The 18,894-nt window shown below is 40.6% G+C and overlaps 4 protein-coding genes across 5 annotated transcripts; 1 reads left to right on the top strand and 3 right to left on the bottom strand.

Annotated features, from left to right (window-relative positions):
* Window positions 1-122: 122 nt before the first annotated feature.
* Window positions 123-3,558, bottom strand: LOC112187525 (dentin sialophosphoprotein). 2 transcript variants are annotated; one of them, XM_024326366.2, is made up of 2 exons: window positions 3,261-3,558; window positions 123-2,696 (listed from the first exon to the last, which is right to left on the bottom strand). In XM_024326366.2, exon 2 carries the CDS (start codon window positions 2,646-2,648, stop codon window positions 345-347), a length of 2,304 nt encoding a protein of 767 aa, XP_024182134.1. In that variant the 5' UTR covers window positions 2,649-2,696; window positions 3,261-3,558; the 3' UTR covers window positions 123-344. The 2 variants fall into 2 exon arrangements, with proteins under 2 accessions (XP_024182134.1, XP_024182132.1); XM_024326364.2 differs by having other exon boundaries at window positions 123-2,693.
* A 126-nt stretch (window positions 3,559-3,684) lies between these two features.
* On the top strand, window positions 3,685-5,514 carry LOC112187526 (cysteine desulfurase, mitochondrial). Its single transcript, XM_024326367.2, has one exon. The coding sequence runs from the start codon at window positions 3,757-3,759 to the stop codon at window positions 5,128-5,130; it is 1,374 nt and encodes a 457-aa protein (XP_024182135.1). The 5' UTR covers window positions 3,685-3,756; the 3' UTR covers window positions 5,131-5,514.
* Window positions 5,515-7,643: 2,129 nt separating this feature from the next.
* Window positions 7,644-16,480, bottom strand: LOC121051193. Its single transcript, XM_040513299.1, has 2 exons — window positions 16,319-16,480; window positions 7,644-8,378 (listed from the first exon to the last, which is right to left on the bottom strand). The coding sequence occupies exons 1-2, from the start codon at window positions 16,415-16,417 to the stop codon at window positions 7,644-7,646; spliced, it is 834 nt and encodes a 277-aa protein (XP_040369233.1). The 5' UTR covers window positions 16,418-16,480.
* A 2-nt stretch (window positions 16,481-16,482) lies between these two features.
* On the bottom strand, window positions 16,483-18,483 carry LOC112187524 (ankyrin repeat-containing protein At5g02620). The gene is made up of 3 exons (XM_040513298.1): window positions 17,841-18,483; window positions 16,562-16,836; window positions 16,483-16,491 (listed from the first exon to the last, which is right to left on the bottom strand). Exons 1-3 carry the CDS (start codon window positions 18,481-18,483, stop codon window positions 16,483-16,485), a joined length of 927 nt encoding a protein of 308 aa, XP_040369232.1.
* Between the last annotated feature and the right edge of the window lie 411 nt (window positions 18,484-18,894).

The raw sequence follows: 18,894 nt of genomic DNA, 5'->3' as shown, positions 1-18,894 counted from the left end.
CTATGAAGCAAGACTTTGATGACGCATTGAACATCTTGAAAAGCATATGCGATGATTTAGAGCATTAGCACCAAACAGAGGAATCAAATATTGAAATGAAAGATTGAAGACAAACTTCAGAAGATAGAAAAAGAAAAACAGCATCCAAATTGTGCATTCTCAAAACGTAGAATTTACAACTCAAACAGCACCTTGAAAGTTGATTGATATTTAATCTTTAGCACTATAATCACAATGAAATATAATGAACAAAGAACATTACAATTATCCCTAATTACCTTGGAAGAAAAAGACGAAAAACAAATTGACATACAGGCGTGTTCAATAAACAGTGACCAAGTGTGTCACACTGCAGCATCAACTTTGCTTTCTGGCAAAGTGTCCAGGTCTATACGAGCCTTTTTCTCTTCTTCAGGGATCGAAGAATTTGAAGAATCAACATTGACATTCTGTGCCTCAGTGTTGTCATTTGTGCTTGTTGAAGCTTCATTGCTCTGAACGACATTCTCATTTGTGTTGCTCTGGACCACATTCTCATTTGCGTTGCTCTGAACGACATTCTCATTTGTGTTGCTCTGAACGACATTCTCATTTGTGTTGCTCTGGACCACATTCTCATTTGCATTGCTCTGAGCGACATTCTCCTTTTGACTATCCCCCGTCTCAGCATTGGTGTCTGAGAATACTGAAGTATTAACTGATTCCTTTTGGCCCGCATCTGCATTGTCATCAGTATTGCTTTGAACAACATTCTCATTCTCTTTCTGTTCTGAATCAGCATTACTATCTGTGTTTTGAGATGCCTCTTTCTCTTGTGATACAGAAGAATTGGAAGAGTCACCTGATTCTCCATGGTTTGCATCCGTATTGCCATTGCTATTTGCATTGTCGTTTGTGTTGTTCTGAACAGCACTGTCATTTTCATTCTGGCCTGCATCAGATTTGTTATCTGTGCTTGAGGATGCATCTTTCTCTTGCTGTTCTGTAGAATTAGAAGAATCAACTTGTTGCCCTGCACCATTATCTACATTGTCATTTGTTTTCTGCGTAAGTATACTTTCTTGTGTTCCTTCTTCCACAGTGTCACTATTTGTCTTTTGAACAATGTTCATGTCTGAAGATGCAGAACCACTCTCTTTTTCTGTAGATGTATTGGAGTTGACAATCTGATTATCTGTCACAACTGATTCAGAATTAGTAGAAGTATCTGTGGATTCTCCATTAGTTGTATCTCCCTTCTGAGTTGTGGTGGAAGCTGTTGTGCCAGAGTCTTGTTGCTCACTGTTAGCAGCTACATCAGATCTCTCGGTTTGCTCTGTGACAACATTTTGCTGAGCGGAGTCATCTTTTTTGGATTCTCCATTAGTTGTATCTCCCTTCTCAGTTGTGGAGTCTTGTTGCCCACTGTTAGCAGCTACATCAGATCTCTCAGTGTACTCTGTGACAACAGTTTGCTGAGCAGACTCATCTTTTTTGGTGTCCACTTGCTGCTGCTCTAATGATTCTGTGGCCAGTGTTGAACTGGATTTAGAACCATTCTCTGTTTCAGAAGGATTACCCTCAGAAACCACTTTGGTTACGGTAGCATTATTAGTATCATTCTTTTCACCGCTTTCCACTGCTTCCCCATTTGAGACCGACTTGTTTTGGTCTGTATCCACTACAGTGCTATTTGCATTGTTCTCCCGCTCAAACTCCTGCTTTTCTTTGTCAACTGACTGCTCTGATTCATTAGTGTTTTCTGAACCACCTTGTTCATTATTGGCTGATACATTTTGAGTTTCATGAGCCACAGCACTGGAAGCATCATCAGCCTTGTAATGCTCTTCTCTTGCCTCCTCATTATGTTTTTCACCTCCATCTTGAAGCCGGTCATCAGCTAAAATCACCTGTTCAATCTTATCACCTTCCTTCTCTTCTGCCTCCTTTTCTTTATCTGTCTCATTGTGCTCTTCCCCCTCCTCCTTATTGACCTCCCCTTGACTCTCCTCCGATGTTCCTTCCTCCTTGGTCTCTTCATTCTCCTTCACCTCTTCACCTTCTTTTTCTTTGGTCACTTCAGTCTCCTTCACCTCTTCACTTTCTTTCTCTTTGACCTCTTCAGTTACCCTTTCATTGCTCTCCTCAGTCTCATTCTCTTTGACATCTTCATTCTTTGTGTTTCCATCCACATCATCCTTGATCTGTTCATCTTCATTCACAGTGCCCTCCTCATTAATAGTCTCTCTTGTCACTTCCGTTTCTTTATCTCCTTCTACTGAATCAACATGATCATCCCTCGTTTCTTCAACTTTAGGCTGATCATTTTCATTTATCTGGTCTTCTCCACTGCCTCCTCCAACATTATCGATCTCTACAGGCTTGTTTGGCTCTTCCACATTCCTGTTTTCTTCTTCTTCCTCCTCCTCCTTGTGCCTTGCATCTTCAACAACAGTTTCCTCCCGAAGAGGGTTGAGGGCCTTTCTTCCTAAATTTACAATTCCATTGCCATCTTTTATGCTTGCAGCCAACTGTGATTTCTTGACTTGAGACTGCTTGACTTGGTAAACTAGCCAGATGCAGACACCCGCCAAAAGACATATTTGTAGTACATGCTTCACCTTGAAACCTTTAGATCTCGGGTTCCTGCGAGGAGATAGCTTGAACATCCTGAATATCTTCAAGGTTCAACCTATATATCCTCTTTATAACACCTGCTAAAAGTTCAATGCTTGTAATCAGAAAAGGGAAACAAAAATACAATTTTCCCTTCAACTCAAAGAAACACATACATTGTACATTTCTTAGTTTCAAAAATCAAGAATCAGCGAACCAAATACATGTTCACTTAAGCTTATCTACATATCATGGCAGAAGAAAAGCGTAAGAGAATTTAGCATAAACTGTGCACATCAAACTTTAGCCAAGCACCATGATTCAACTAGACCATAACCGAAACCCAACTAGCAACCCCATAAACAACATCCCATCCACCTTGTTTGACATTGTTCTCACCAATGAGAATTTTCAAAATCCTTAATAAAATCCACTTGAGTTCACCCACAAACATACACTCTCCAACTAAATCAATCCAAAACAAAGTCCCACTTCTAGTAATTGCAATTACAGCACTAAATAACAGTTACAGCAAGCAGAGCAAAACTCAGATCTAAACATGCACAACACCAAATCCAATTGCAGCAATTCCAATTCCAGCAACATTTGGCAAAATCTCACAATGTCAAAGGGAAGAGTGAAATATTAGTACGGAAAAGACATACCAGAAGAACCTCCAGGCCCTTGGATTCTGCCAAGCCTAAAAAGTAAACCCTTTTTTGGTTTTGGTAAGGGAAGTTACGAAAACTGAAAATATTTGGAAGTACGCGAACAATGGCGGTAGTTAAACTATAAAGACTCCACCTTTTGTACTAAACACAAGGTGGGTTTTTGAAGAGATGAAGGATTGGAAGCAATGGGTTCTGGTTAGTGTATCTTCTTCAATCTCCTTCTTCCCACACCTAAATTTTGGATCTGAAATCTGGGTGTGCAAAAAGGTGTAGAAAAGAAGTGAAAAAGATCGAGTCTTTGGTGTTATTTAAAGCAAAGCGAGACGTGTCCCAGAGGGACCAAATCTATAAAACGTTACCGTTTTAGTAACCCAGGGTTCACAACCTCCCACGTGTTCACTTTCATCTTGAACAAAGTCGGTGAAGCTTTCTATACTGAAACCCCTTTGCCGCACAGAGACGGAAACCAAACCCCCCAAAAAACCCAAACATGGCTTCGAAGCTTCTAGCTTCAGCTCTCCGCAAAACCCTAACTCCCCATGCCCCCATTTCCAAACCCTCCTCCTTCTTCCGCGCCGCCTCCACCGCCGCGGCCGCCGTCGAGCCGTACGAGGAGGCCGCCGATGGGGTTTATATGAAGGGGGTCAAAATCTCCGGCCGGCCGCTCTACCTTGACATGCAGGCCACGTCGCCGGTGGACCCCAGAGTCGTCGACGCCATGCTCCCCTACTACCTCACCCGCTACGGCAACCCCCACTCCCGGACCCACATGTACGGCTGGGAATCCGACTCCGCCGTCGAAGCCGCCCGCGCCCAGGTCGCCGACTTAATCGGCGCGTCCCCCAAGGAGATCGTCTTCACCTCCGGCGCCACCGAGTGCAACAACATCTCCGTCAAGGGCGTCATGCACTTCTACAAGGACAAGAAGCGCCACGTCATCACCACCCAGACGGAGCACAAGTGCGTCCTCGACTCCTGCCGCCATCTCCAGCAGGAGGGTTTCGACATCACCTACCTTCCGGTGAAGCCCGACGGGCTCATCGACCTGGACCAGCTCCGGGCCGCGATCCGGCCCGATACCGGACTGGTCTCAGTTATGGCAGTGAACAATGAAATCGGTGTGATTCAACCTATGGAGGAAATCGGAGAAATTTGCAAGGAGTTCAAGATTCCGTTTCACACTGATGCTGCTCAGGCGTTGGGGAAGATTCCGATTGATGTGGATAAGTGGAATGTGAGCTTGATGTCGTTGAGTGGGCACAAGGTGTATGGGCCTAAGGGAGTTGGGGCATTGTACATGAGGCGGCGGCCGAGGATTCGGGTGGAGCCTCAGATGAATGGGGGTGGGCAGGAGAGGGGGATAAGGAGCGGGACGGTTCCGACGCCGTTGGTTGTGGGGATGGGGACTGCTTGCGAGATTGCGAAGAAGGAGATGGAGTATGATCAGAAGAGGATTAGTCAGCTGCAGGAGAGGATGCTGAGTGGGATTAGGGAGCAGCTGGATGAGGTGGTGGTGAATGGCAGTATCGAGAGAAGGTACCCGGGGAATTTGAACTTGTCGTTTGCTTATGTGGAGGGGGAGAGCTTGCTGATGGGGTTGAAGGAGGTGGCCGTGTCGAGTGGGAGTGCTTGCACCAGTGCTAGTTTGGAGCCGTCGTATGTGTTGAGGGCGTTGGGGGTGGATGAGGACATGGCACACACTTCGATTAGGTTTGGGATTGGGAGGTTTACTACCGAGGAGGAGATTGACAGGGCGGTGCAGCTTACAGTGCAGCAGGTGAAGAAGCTGAGGGAGTTGAGTCCACTTTATGAAATGGTGAAGGAAGGGATTAATATTAAGGATATTCAGTGGTCACAGCATTGAGCAGTTGTGTGAGAGGAAGTTAGTGGAGCAGTTAGTATACATATATACTGGTGAGCTGCAGCTGATCAAATGGAGATGGAGAATTCAAGGTTCAGTTTGCTAGCCTTGTTTGTAAATGCCTTTTCACACCTCTCCGTAGTTACTCTTATCACTAAATTTTGCAGACACAGTAGTTTTTTCTACATTTGCCCGCAGCTGTTTCAGTTCCTTGGTATGGAATATGAGCAAGATAGGTGAAGATGGAGATTTAGGTCTGATGTTTTATTTTCATAATTTGTGTTTACGTTTCATGTTGGATAGAATACTTTTTACTGCATAAGTTATCGTTTGTCACAATGATAATGTGGTGAATAAGTAATGATTGAATAAAGGTTGGTAGTTGAATTTTTTCCTTTCATAATCATTCATATGTGTTTGGATTTGTTGGATTTGTGTGGATTAACATTTTTCTTCGGATGCTAGTAAGCTACTTTCTTATACAAAATATTCTTCATATCAAAGTCGGCCTCCTTACATATTGTGGGAAGACTTAAGTAACCAATCTACTCACTGTTTACGGATCTATTTCAAATCAGAACATGCATATTTGAAGTTCTGAGCACCTTCCATTGTTCAACCAAGACATTTTTTTAGAAATTGAAATGATTGATCCAGGTATCATTACCAAGTTTTTCTGGTCTAGTACCACGACCAGATCTTTGGGGTTTTGCTCTTGTAGCCCTGATTTTCGTTTAAAAGAAAAAGGGATGCTACAACTTGCAACCTATGATAGCATTGGAAACAACCTAAAAATGCTCTGGGTTCTTTGACTAGCATATGTGTTCATCTCAGTATTGATTTCAAAATGCTAGATTTTGCAAAGTAAATGAGTCTTTGTATTCCCATTTAATATGCATTTTGCATTTTGTATTTCTACAAACTTGAATCTGTGGCATTTCCGATTCTGTATCCTATTGGAAATGATCATCTTGAGCTTTGTGCTGGCATGCTAGATAGTTGGGCAATTAAGAGCAGCATCAGTTGATGTTATAGTCTCTGAGTCTATGGAGGTTCGGTGATCCTTAGGCCTCTTCTTGAATCATGGTCCAAATAAGCTTCTTCATAGAGTATAAATAGTAAAATTCGTCCTCAAGTACTATCCACTCATTCAAACTTGGAAATTACCTATGCTCTTTCCTAACAACTCGGAATCTTTATCTGCTGAAACTTGTGAAAAATTGATGTGTAAAAAAGTCAAGGTCCATTTTGCAATCCTTGTTGTAAATGCTTTTGCCACCTCTTCATAGTTACTCTATTACTAAATCTGCAAGCAATCTTTGTTTTCTAAAGTTGCTGATGTGATTTGGGAAATATAGGTAATGACGGAGTTCTAACTGAGATACTTTATGTCCATTATTTGGGTTCTTTATATCCTGTAGATTAGATTTTGTGCGGCATAAGTTATCCTATGTGACATGTGAAAGTGTGGTGAAGGAGTAAAACAAATAGGTAGTGATACATTACATATGTGTGGATAACAAAATAGAAAAGTATTCATATTGTCCTTGTAGTCTGGTTTAGTACTCAGTTTGAAGTGGAGTAGAGAACCACAAACAACACGTACATGAAACTATCTTCATAGTGAAGTAGCCTCTTTACTCATCCTTTCTTAGTCACTCTGAATTGTCTCTGCTGGCACTATTATATAGTGTACAAAGCAGGTACCTTGTTGCTTAAATACCTGAGAAATAATATGATAAGAGGTGATTTGGATTCTCCCATTAACTTCAGTAGTTCAAGCTTTAATCCTAAAGATTGCTCTACATGTTTGGATCATAGGAAATGAGGCAGAGGTTTTTATAGTTTCTGCATTGCTCACTTAATACCTCAGTGAATTGGCAAGGGTCTGCTTGAGACATCTCCCCTTTCTTGGATCACGCTGTTGCAGTTGTTGAGCTGAGCTTAGATATCATATACTTGACTACTTGAGTGTTTCTGTATTGGTATTATATGCATGCTCTTGTTGTGCAGTATTGTTTCGGTAAACTTAATTATTGGTGTGTCTGGAACTGGTACAATGTGTTTTCCTTTCCAAAACCAATTATTCTGCTCAATATAAGCTGCAACCCTATGTTGGACATGCCTTTCCTTTGCCTTTTTTATATATTGTGTTTTCTTTGTTGTGTACTTTTAGAAATACCACTATATGACTTCCTAACAGCTTTTAAATTGTATTGTGTTGCTCAGAAGGATGTGCTGATTCAGATTTTCTTCCATGTTTTCTTTTTATTTCATTATTTTTGAGCTTTGTTGGAGTGGGGTTGTACTTCCAACTCAGACATGAGACAATAATATATTGGGAATTAGTTTAACGAGAAGACTACTTGGAAAATTATAGATAGAAGAAAGATCGTACATGATCTTTGGACATTGTCCGATACTGGGTACCCAGGACATAATGTTGTATCCGTGTACACATGTTGAGTTTAGAAAAGAAAGCACCAAAATAGAGTTGTTGGTGGAACTTCCCACCATCAAATTATGCGCTTACGGAGCCAATTGCGTGTCCTCTTTTCGCGCCTGGTTGGCAGAGCGGCAAACCTGATCTGTGCGATGAGCATGAAGCATAAAACGCAGCATATTAGAATAACCAAAATGCCGAGTAGACTATGCTCTGGTAGCACTACAAACACACCCGAAGCAAATGCTAACACCATTGTTACAACGGAATAGCGAATGAAAACTGAAGGTGTGTCTCTAATGATTCGCGACTTATTCGACACCATAAAATGATTATACACCACAAGGAGGGACAAGAAGAAGGAGATGGTGTCAAATAACACGAACCCTGTGAAAAATATCCTTCGGTGTAAAACTGCCATGCCGTCCTTATCAAATCCCCCAGGCATGGTGAAAGGGGCTGAAAAAGTGACAGTAGCAATAAGCACCGCAACTAGTAGACTTGTGTCAAATCTTTTCGAGTCATCCAGCAAAACTTTGACTGATTTTTCATTTGCAATGGTCGCTGTGGTGGATATAGTCTTGTTCTCCTCCGATGATTCTGCAATGGTCGCTCTGGTGGATATAGCCTTGTTCTCCTCCGATGATTCTAATTTCATGAAGCCATTCTTCTCCTCCAATAATTCCAATTTCATGAAGTCATTCTTCTCGTCCGATGATTCGAAGTCACGGCGCACATATCGCTGGAAAATTGGCACACCGATGGACCTCCCCAAAATGCACAAGACCCTTTGTTTACCAATGGTGTTCTACAATACATGTGATGTACCCAGGTTAAGGGGTAAAGGAATAAACTAATGTCTCCAAAAGGACCAAAACAAAAAAATACAAGAGTTTTCTTAAAAGCTTAAAAACTAATTTCTCATTTTCTTTGTTTATGAAAACTTTCAAAAAAAAAAAATTCAAAAGAAAATGCATTCAAAATTACTTTGTAAATTATACAAGAACAAAACTATGATGCAATTGGACAAAATTAGATAAAAGATTTTCTCATTAGTATAATAAGATCATGAAACGATGGATAGAGAATTATTGTGTAAACTAAACTGAATCATCCTGTGAAGCGATATATAAGATAAAGTTAATATATATATGGCCCTTTCCACTAAGGGAGAATTTATTTTTATTTTTCTAGGGATAGGGCATTAAACCAACTTTTTGATCACATTTCGACATCTCAACCATTCAGCTTTTAAGTCCTAATGTAAAGATCACTTCTGCAAATTTTCAGCTAAATTGGTGATCGTTAAGGTATCAAACTAGATTAAATCAACGGACGAACCAAATCTGTCAAACTTGAACCGTTCATATTTATAATTTTAAATCGTCATTTTGAATGCCTTAACGATCACCGATTTCGCTGAAAATTTGCAGAAGTGATCTACACATTAGGACCTAAAAACTGAACGGTTGAGATGCAAAAATATTATAGGAAAGTTGGTTTAATGCTCTATCCCTAGAAAAGACCAAAAAAATGGATCCCTCACTAGAAGGGCCTTGTATATGTATGTGTGTGTGTGTGTGTGTGTGTGTGTAAATATGGTCGTTTCACGAAGAGATCCCTTGTAGGACTCACTTTTTGATCGCATTTTGGAATGTCGTCCATTCAGTTTTTAAGTTCTAATGTACAGATCACTTCTGTAAATTTTCAACTAAATTGATGATCGTTAAGGTATCGAACTAGATTAAATCAATGGACGAAATGAGCCTATGGAGATCCGACATGGCGGTTGAAGGAGCCTACGGAGATTTCATTTTGAATCATTCTAGACTAAAGAGGATGGGTGTGCACAAGCAATTGAAGAGTGTTGGGAGCAAGAAAATGGAAACCAATCTGTCAGGGACAAACTTCGAAGGCTAGCTGTAGCTCTCAAGCGTTGGAATGCCGACACAATTGGCTGTATTCTGAGGAAAATTAAGCAGCTGAATGCAGCATTGCAAGGTTATCCAATGGACAGTACTAATGATGTTATTGTGGCAGGCAGGAAATGAACTCTTACTGATTTATAGAAATACCTGGAATTTGAGGAAGAAGTATGGAAACAGAAGTCCAGAGTGAATTGGCTGCAAGAAGGAGACCAAAATACCAAGTTCTTTCATGGGTTTGCAAAGAGCAGAGGAAGAAGAAACAAGGTTATAGGGATCACAGATATGAATGGGCGTTGGATCGATAGTGAGGTGGAGATACAATCGGCCTTCCTAACTTATTTTCAACAGCTGTTTACCACGGAGGGGTGCAGACATATGGAGTTGGTCCTAGACGCTATACCGCGTAAGGTAACTGATAAGATGAACGAGAAACTGGCACGGCCTTTTGTGAGGAGTGATATTGAGGAGGCTTTAAAGCAAATGGCTCCAGATAAGTCACCGGGTGAAGATGGTTTTCCAGCCAGGTTTTATCAGATGTACTGGCACGTTGTTGGTAATGAGGTATGTAATATTTGTCTGCAAGTGCTTAATGAACGGGCCCCTGTGAAGGAATTTAACCACACCTTATTGGCTCTTATCCCAAAGGTTGATCATCCATAGCAGGTAACTGATTTCCGGCCAATAAGTTTATGCAATGTGGTTTATAAATTAATCTCTAAAGTAATTGCGAATAGAATGAAGTCTATATTGCCGAATGTCATTTCAAAATTCCAAAGTGCATTTGTGCCGGGCCGTTGTATCCATGATAATGTCATCTCAGCCTTCGAGTCTATTCATTCTATGAGAGCAAGGCTAACAGGGGAGGCACCATAGTGTGTATTGAAACTCGACATAAGCAAGGCTTATGATCGAGTTGAATGGGAGTTTTTGGAGAATGTCATGCTGAGGTTGGGCTTCAGGGTGGACTGGGTGGAGCTCATCATGAGGTGTGTATGATCGGTTACTTTCAGTGTGTTGTGGAATGGGGAGGCAGCGGGTTTGTTTAAGCCAACAAGGGGCCTTCGACAGGGGGACCCGATATCACCGTATCTCTTTCTGCTATGCTCTGAGGGTTTGTCTGGTTTGTTCCTACAAGCTGATCGGGAGGGTTATATTCATGGAGTTAGCTATGCAGAAGGGGCCCCAACAGTCTCCCATTTGCTTTTTGCAGATGACAGTTTAATTTTTGGAATAGCAGAGCTACAGGAGGTTACACATATCAAGCAATGCCTGCTTTTGTATGAAAGTGCAGCCGGGCAGAGAATAAATTTCCAAAAGTCGGCTTTGGCATTTGGGCCAGGAACGAGCGAAGATCAGCAAGATGCGATTATGCAGATGTTGGGTGTGCCAGCTGTGCCGTCCCACGAAAGATATTTGGGCCTGCCTACGATGGCAAGGAAAAACAAGAAGGATATGTTCAAGAAAATTAACGACAGATTGGACTTCCATTTAAAAGGGTGGCAATCAAAGCTTCTGTCGAAAGTAGGGAAGACAGTCCTCATTAAAGCGGTGGCGCAGGCGATTCCATCATATTCCATGTCAGTTTTTTGGCTTCCCAAAGGAGTTTGTCGTTCCTACCAAAGCAAGGTATCCAAGTACTGGTGGGGAAAAGGAGGCATTAAGCGGGGGGTCCATTGGTGTAGCTGAGAGACGCTGTGCAAAAATAAGAAGGCATGAGGGTTGGGTTTGAGAGATCTGGAATGTTTCAACCAAGCTTTGCTAGCAAAGAAGGTATGGAGATTAGTTTTTAATCCAGGGTCTCTCGTTAGTCAAATTATCTCTGCTAAAGACTTTCCACAAAGCAATTGGGCAGGAGCTACGGTGGGGGAGAAGTCTTCTTTCATATGGAGGAGTTTAATTTGGGGAAGGGACCTATTAAGTATGGGTGTGAGATGGCGGATTGGATCTGGTAGTCGGGTTCGAATTTGGGAGGACAAGTGGGTACCGGTGTCGTGGACGTTCAAGATTGCTACTCCACGTTTTCTTCATGCTAACACAACAGTGAATCAGCTCATGGACCAAACAGGTGATTGGAATGTCAGGTTTGTGAAAGATAATTTTCTCCTTTTGGATGCTGAAAAGATTCTTTCTATTCCACTTTGTGGTGGGGGAGCAGAGGATGTAACCATTTGGCACTTTTGCTCAGATGGTTATTACATAGTAAAATCAGGTTATTGGCTGGGTAGGGAGATCAAACAACGTGAGTTGGGAACAAGTAGTGATGGAAGGGGGAGTGTTTCAAACTCCAAAAATCACTGGAGTCTTATATGGAGTATTAATATTTCAAACAAAGTCAAGCTTTTCTTGTGAAGGGCTTGCCATTCCTTCCTTCCTTGTGCTGAGCGTTTGTTTAAACACAAGATTGTTCCTCAGTCGGCCTGCGGAAGGTGTGGTGGAGCTAGAGAATCAGTGTTGCACAGTTTATGGGAGTGCCCTTCAACAAAGAAGGTATGGAAACTTATTTGGTTAAGTGAGGTATATAAGAGCTGGGCTGAACCAAGTTTCACCGATCTATTCTGCCATATTGCTGCTACTTGTCAAAATCATGAGCTTGAGTTGTTTGTGTTATTGGCTTGGTGGTTGTGGAAGGATAGGAATAACGTCCTTCATGGGAAAATGGGAGTTGAACCTTCCCAATTATACCAATTATGTATTGATTGGCACAAGGAGTTTGTTGATGCAGGGGTGGCCAGGAAACAGAGGCTAGCTTTATGTTCTATTGGGGATAATGAAGATCAACAGTGGCATCCACCACCCCATGGATGGGCCAAGTTGAATTTTGATGGAGCTTGCAATAAAGAAAATGGCAGAGTAGGCCTGGGGGCAGTCATTAGAGATGCATCGGGTGATTTGTTGGGTGCAATGGCAGTGCCAATGGAGGTTGCCTTACCCCTGCTGCGACGGAAGCTAAGGCATTGTGGTATGGATTGGGATATTGCAAGTAGCTGGGAGCCAGTAAAGTGGAGATTGAAGGGGATGCTCTTAATGTACTGAGAGCTCTAGATGTAAGGGATCAGGATTTAAGTGATATTGGTGCAGTCCTTGATGGAGTCTGATCTTTGATGCTGGAGTTTGAATGTGTCTCCTGGGAACATGTTCGGAAGAAGTGCAATACTGTGGCCCATCGGTTAGCCCGAGAAGCCCTGAGTTTGCTGCAGTCTATGTTCTATCTGGAGGTTGGCCCTCCATGGTTGCATGAGTTAATTGATAGAAACTAATAGGGTTTTGATTGGGGGTTCCTTTCGGGAACAGCTTATCCCCATAATTGATGTAACTTTCATCATTTGAATAAAATTCATTTGAATAAAAAAAAAAACAATATATATATAGGGCCCTTCCACTAAGGGATCCATTTTTTTTATTTTTCTAAGGATAGGGCATTAGACCAACTTTTTGATAACATTTCGACATCTCAACCGTTCATCTTTTAGGTCCTAATGTATAGATCACTTTTGCAAATTTTCAGCTAAATCGGTGATCGTTAAGGTATCAAACTAGATTAAATCAACGGACGAACTAAATCTGTCAAACTTGAACCGTTCATACTTATAATTTTAAATCGTCATTTTGAATGTCTTAACGATCACCGATTTCGCTGAAAATTTGCAGAAGTGATCTACACATTAGGACCTAAGAACTGAACGGTTGAGATGTAAAAATATTATCAGAAAGTTGGTCTAATGCCCTATCCTTAGAAAAGACCAAAAAAATGGATCCCTCACTAGAAGGGCCCTGTATATGTATGTGTGTGTGTGTGTGGTCGTTTCACTAAGGGATCCCTTATAGGACTCACTTTTTGATCGCATTTTAGAATGTCGAACATTCAGTTTTTAGGTCCTAATGTACAGATCACTTCTGTAAATTTTCAACTAAATTGATGATTGTTAAGGTATCGAACTAGATTAAATCAATGGATGAAGTGAATTTGTCCAACCTGAATCGTTCATGTTTATAATTGTAAATCGTAGTTATGAATGTCTTAATGATTACCAATTTAGCTGAAAATTTGCAGAGGTGATCTAATCTTATAGATCTAAAAACTGAAAAGTTGAGATGTGAATATGTGATTGAAAAGTAGGTCTAATAAAAGATCCATTAAAATGACTAAAAAATTGATCCTTACTACAAGGGGGTTGTGTGTGTGTGTGTGTGTGTAGACACACACACACGTAACCCCATTGTAGTAAGGATCAATTTAGGAGAGCGGAGCTCCGCTTTAAAATTAACGTGTGAAATTCGAGTTTTTGGTCACTTTTCAGTCGCATATCCACATCTCGACCGTTCAGTTTTTAGGTCCTACTGTATAGATCATCTCTGCAAATTTTCAGCCAAATTGATAATTGTTAAGGCATTGATAACTGCTTTAAAGCTAGTATGGTTCAGGTTGACATATTCAGTCCGTCCATTGGTTTAAGCGAGTTAGATGTCTTAACGATCATTAATTTGGCTGAAAATTTGCAAAGATGATCTATACAATAGTACCTAAAAACTGAACGGTCGAGATATAGATATGCGACCGAAAAGTGATCGAAAACTTGAACTTCACAAGTTAATTTCAAAGTGGAGCTCCGCTTTGGATAAAATCTATATATATATATATAGACACACACACACACACTAGTATTTCCCACAAATTTTTTTTTTTTTTTCAGAAAATGAAAAAGAAAAGAGTCAGTTATTGTAGAGAAAAGATAACGGGGAGAGAAAAGTGGATTATGGATATTTTTTATGTTCATTTTTTTAATAAAAATATATTTTGTAAATGTCTTGATTATCCTTTTGATTTAATTAATTCTCAAAGTTTATTAATTCTTTAGAGTCATTTCTGTCAAAATTTTAGATTTTGACTAACAAAGGCTCTTCTCTTAATAATAATATAAATATAAGCCAATAACATATAGAACTCATTTCATAACATTTTTTCTCTATTGCAAAGGACCTAATTAATGTGTTGACTTTTTGAATAATCTTTTCGTTACGAAAATGTAGAGAACCATTGAGTATGGACATTTCAGAACTTCGTTTGGTGATGCCATAATTAAAGGAGTCACGTCTAGAAAACATGGAAAAAGTTATAAGCCCTTCATGCTATGCATTTCATTTTCAGACCCCAATACTGATTTTTTTTTACCTTTTCAACACTTAAAGATTAAAATATCATGGATAACATTTTATTCATCAGGGACAAAAGTGTCAAAACATAATAAACAAAATAAAAAACTAATTAAAATAATTTTCCTTAAACTACCCACTACTCCCACACTCTCTCCCCTCCTCTCCCGCTAGGGTTTCTTCACAAAAATTTCTTCCTCCGTCCGACGGCGCGTCCCGGTGACGCTGTCATCGGACGGGCTTGTTTTCAAAAGCCTTTATGGCTGATTGGCTTAGAGTGATGTCCTCAGCCCTAACTCAGATCAAGATGATGGCAAGGAAGTTGGCGGAGTTGGGGTTGCAGTGGCGGTTTGATGGGGTCGACTGGGTTGAGATCTTCGCGAAGGCTGATTCGATGTGACGTGCAATGGTGGGTTGTGGATGGATCGAATGGCGCCGTCCCCAGCCTCCTCTCTGGCTATGCGGTCGTGTGACTGTGGAAGGGAGACGAGGTCTGTGGATGACCGAGATCAATGGGCAACAGAAGCTAGTATCACAGATCGGAAGAATTCGGATCTGGTATTTCTTTGGTCTGCGAAGGAATGAAGCTGGATGGGTCGCGTGGTTCGGCGACGGTCTAAGCTTTCGTACGAGAGATGGGCTGGGTAGTCGAGTTAAACCTTGGGTAGTGGTGCGATGTTGGAGGCACGTCGGAGGAGGCCTTATGGGGGTGGGAAGAACAGTGCGACGGTGGTGGTTGGTGTGTAGAGGCAACTGTGGATCTGGGTTATGGGCCTCAACCTTCTCCTTGCAGTTTTGATTTTTGGTTGGGCTTGGACCAAACTTTTGGGCTCTTGCTTGTTGGTTTTCTATTTTCAGTGTTGCTTTTATTTTCTAGTTGTTGTTGGCTTTATGCCATTAATAAGTCACTATCAATTTTTGGTAGGACGAGGTAGGCTTTGTCCCGATCTGCGCACCTTGAGTGCCATGTCTGGTCTAGGACGGCGGCGAGTTCCTTGCATTGTCAAATGGTCGCAGCCTCCTAGTGGCAGGATGAAATTAAGTGTCACCGAATTTATTTTTCGGTGGCAACATAGTGGGAAAGTGGATATTACTGTATTATGGCTCCGCGTGAGCATTATCTTTCCGGTATGTAGCCAAAATTGTAAAGCAACTGGAGTAGCCAATGATGCACTCTTTGCTAATTGGTGCGTGTTAGAATACACAGGATTATTGGAGAATCCTGATATTATTTCGGGACTTTCTTTCAAGGTTTATTGTCATACGGGGTTTAGGCACGATGTCCCCCCCTTGTATTCTATGATTTCATCAATGGTTATGGCTTAAGGGCAGCCGTTTTGGCCCTACCTCAAAAAAAAAAAAAAAATACTAGCCCCTTAACATGTGCTCTGCTGCCTCCGCACATGTCAATTAATTTTATTTTTATTTTTTAAAATTTAAAAAGTTACAACAGTTTCTCTCCTGATGTTAGAAAAATTTCTCTTTTTTTTATGAGAAGTATTGCAATTTTTTGAAATATGATATAGTCAAATTGACTATCTTATCCTCGTATAGAAATAATTTATTTATTAATATCTATATTATGTGAGGGCATATATGGGTAGTTCAATAATTTAACCATTCCCTCAAGAATTAGCTTAATTATATAAGTAGAAGAGATAGTCCTTACCAGTTCAATATTGTTACCCAGGTATATATCAATGGCTTTCGAGTGATGACCATTGGTTGCAGTCTTGTCAAGTTTGGGGTCACTTGCCAAGGCTTTCATAAGGATAGAATTCGATTTAGAGGCAGCCAGATGCAAAGGAGTATTTCCCTCATTGTCTGCTTCGTTTACAAGTCCTGCTAGCTCAGGCGTCTTCAAAATGTACTTAATAACCGCCGGCATCTCACCCAAAACTGCAGCATGTACAGCCGTTTGGCCTTTGTGGTTGAGCAGATCACAAGTATCAGGCCGCAATTGAATCAACTCTTTCATTACTTCTATGCGGCCTCCGTACGCAGCAACATGAAGAGCAGACATTCCACAATTGTCTAATATGTAAGCTACAGAACTGTCACGTTTTATCAGCGATCTAATTGCTGATACATTCCCTCTGAATGCTGCATAGTGTAAGGGAGTCCAACCAAGTTCATCAACTTCTTTGATTATTTCAGGATTTTTGGTCACCATCATCTTCACGATGTCTAACATGTATGGACAAAATAGTTCAGGTACTGAGAATCCTTCAACAACATTTTTTTCTCATTGTATGCATAGAGTTTAGTTTACCAGAAATATGAGACAGAAAACATTTATTATTCAGCAATTTTAATTAAAATTTAGAAGTACTAAGGCCCAATTTGACTCCGCGGTTTTAAGCTAGATGACCTGTTTGGTAAAAGTCTTAGAATCAGCCTTTAGGAAAAGTTCACAATACCCAATGGAACTTATAGAAATTGTTCCTTAGCTGCTTCTATAATCATAAAGCTTATGTGCTTCATTGAAACACAGAGATGTTCCACCAATAAAAACCAAACTTAAACCCAGCCATATTTTTCATGCAGCTCCTACATTAACAATCGACTAAAAATATCCATCGAAGAAAGAAAACAATTGACTAGAAGTCAAATTGAATGTATTATGGATTGAAATCCAAGATTCTCATTCAAAATTTCAAGAATATAACAAACTTGGTATGTGTAAGAATTAGAAAGCGAAGTATAAAATACATAGACATGGAAAAGAATATTTTCATTTTAATGATTTTTGTATTTTTGCCTAAAAAATGGTTTTAACGTACAGTCTACTTCAGTCATTTTATGTAGTCACAACAATTTTACATTATAATTTACCTAACACATTCACAATGATTTTTAAACTCACATCAATTTAATAATATATTTTACCAAACACTTAAAAACCTTTTTTTTTTTTCCTTTTTCATTTTTTAAAGATGATCAAAGGATTTCACTCTTACCCCCATGGTGACTCGAACTCATAACCTCGATCTTAGGTAGTGGGTGGTCTAAAACGTAATTTTACAGCCGCTTATTTTCATAGCACAACATAAACATCTTGTTTTTAAAGCACAACAATCCCAATTTAGGCTTAAGAAAAGTTCAGCAGCGACTAATTTCTTAGAGCATATAGTGCAAGTCCCTACAAATATTCTAGTATATATATGTAAATAAGAGGTCGTGTAATTTACCTTTGCAGGTTGAATTGCGGGTTACTGCTGCATGCAAAGCTGTGACACCTTTAACCCCCTCGAAAGAAAGAGATGCTGGAGACTTGTCCAAGATACAAGAACCAATTTTTGGAAACCCCTTGCAGACAGCTAAGAACAAAGGAGATTCGTTGGCGTTATTGGTATAACAGCACAATTCAGGATCAGCATCCATTAACAGAATCACAACATCATGGTGCCCGCATCTAACAGCAACATGCAAAGCTGTATCTCTTTCCGAATTAGCCATTCGAAGTAACTCGTTATGAGCTTCAGCATCGGCTGGTCCGGTCTCCACATCTGCTGCATTAGTTTGTGACTTTCTCGCGTGATCGATGAGGAACTCAATTAGTTTAACACAACCAACCCTAGCAGCAATGTGCATGGGAGTGTCACCCTTGGTGTTGGTGGCCCAAAACAACGGAGATTGGATCTGATTTGGGAATTCCTCGAAGAACTGTATTTGCTTGAACTGAGCAGCTATGTGAAGAACGTTGTTGTTTTTAGGGGTCTTCTGAAAGAGAATATCAACTGATCTGTCTCCATCTCTAACTTCTTTGAGAAAACGAAGATCACCTGATGCTGCCGCCTTATAAACCGGAGGATCCATGGAATTAAACCCCATATCTCGACCTCGGTTGGGGAGAGTGTGAACAATGTTCAATAGTAGAGGAGTTGACTAAATCTTGTTAGCAAGATTCGGTAGAAATTGCCAGTTAAGTGTAAACACGACTGTGATTTGAATAATTTAATTTTGTGAGGTTAAGGAGAAAGTGTGTCGCATTGGGTATTGGGGATTGTGTAAACATTTTTTATTTTTTTTTTGCAATTCGATGATCAACAAGCTGCTGACTCGAAATATTTGAAGGCCTCGAACCCGAGTCCACCAAGTGTTCGACATAATGCCTGAGAGAGGAAGCAACCAAGAAATTGAAGAGGGTAGTGTCAGTTGTGCTGGAATCTACTCGGAAGTGTGATCGCAGAGGAGGTAAAGCCTGAGAAGAATCAACCAAGAAATTGAAGAGGGTAGTGTCAG

The sequence above is a fragment of the Rosa chinensis genome, chromosome 2, assembly GCF_002994745.2.
Source record: "Rosa chinensis cultivar Old Blush chromosome 2, RchiOBHm-V2, whole genome shotgun sequence".
Lineage (NCBI taxonomy): Eukaryota > Viridiplantae > Streptophyta > Magnoliopsida > Rosales > Rosaceae > Rosa > Rosa chinensis.
The sequence above is the reverse complement of the archived record's forward strand: the minus strand, read 5'-3'. Positions and strand labels throughout refer to the sequence as shown.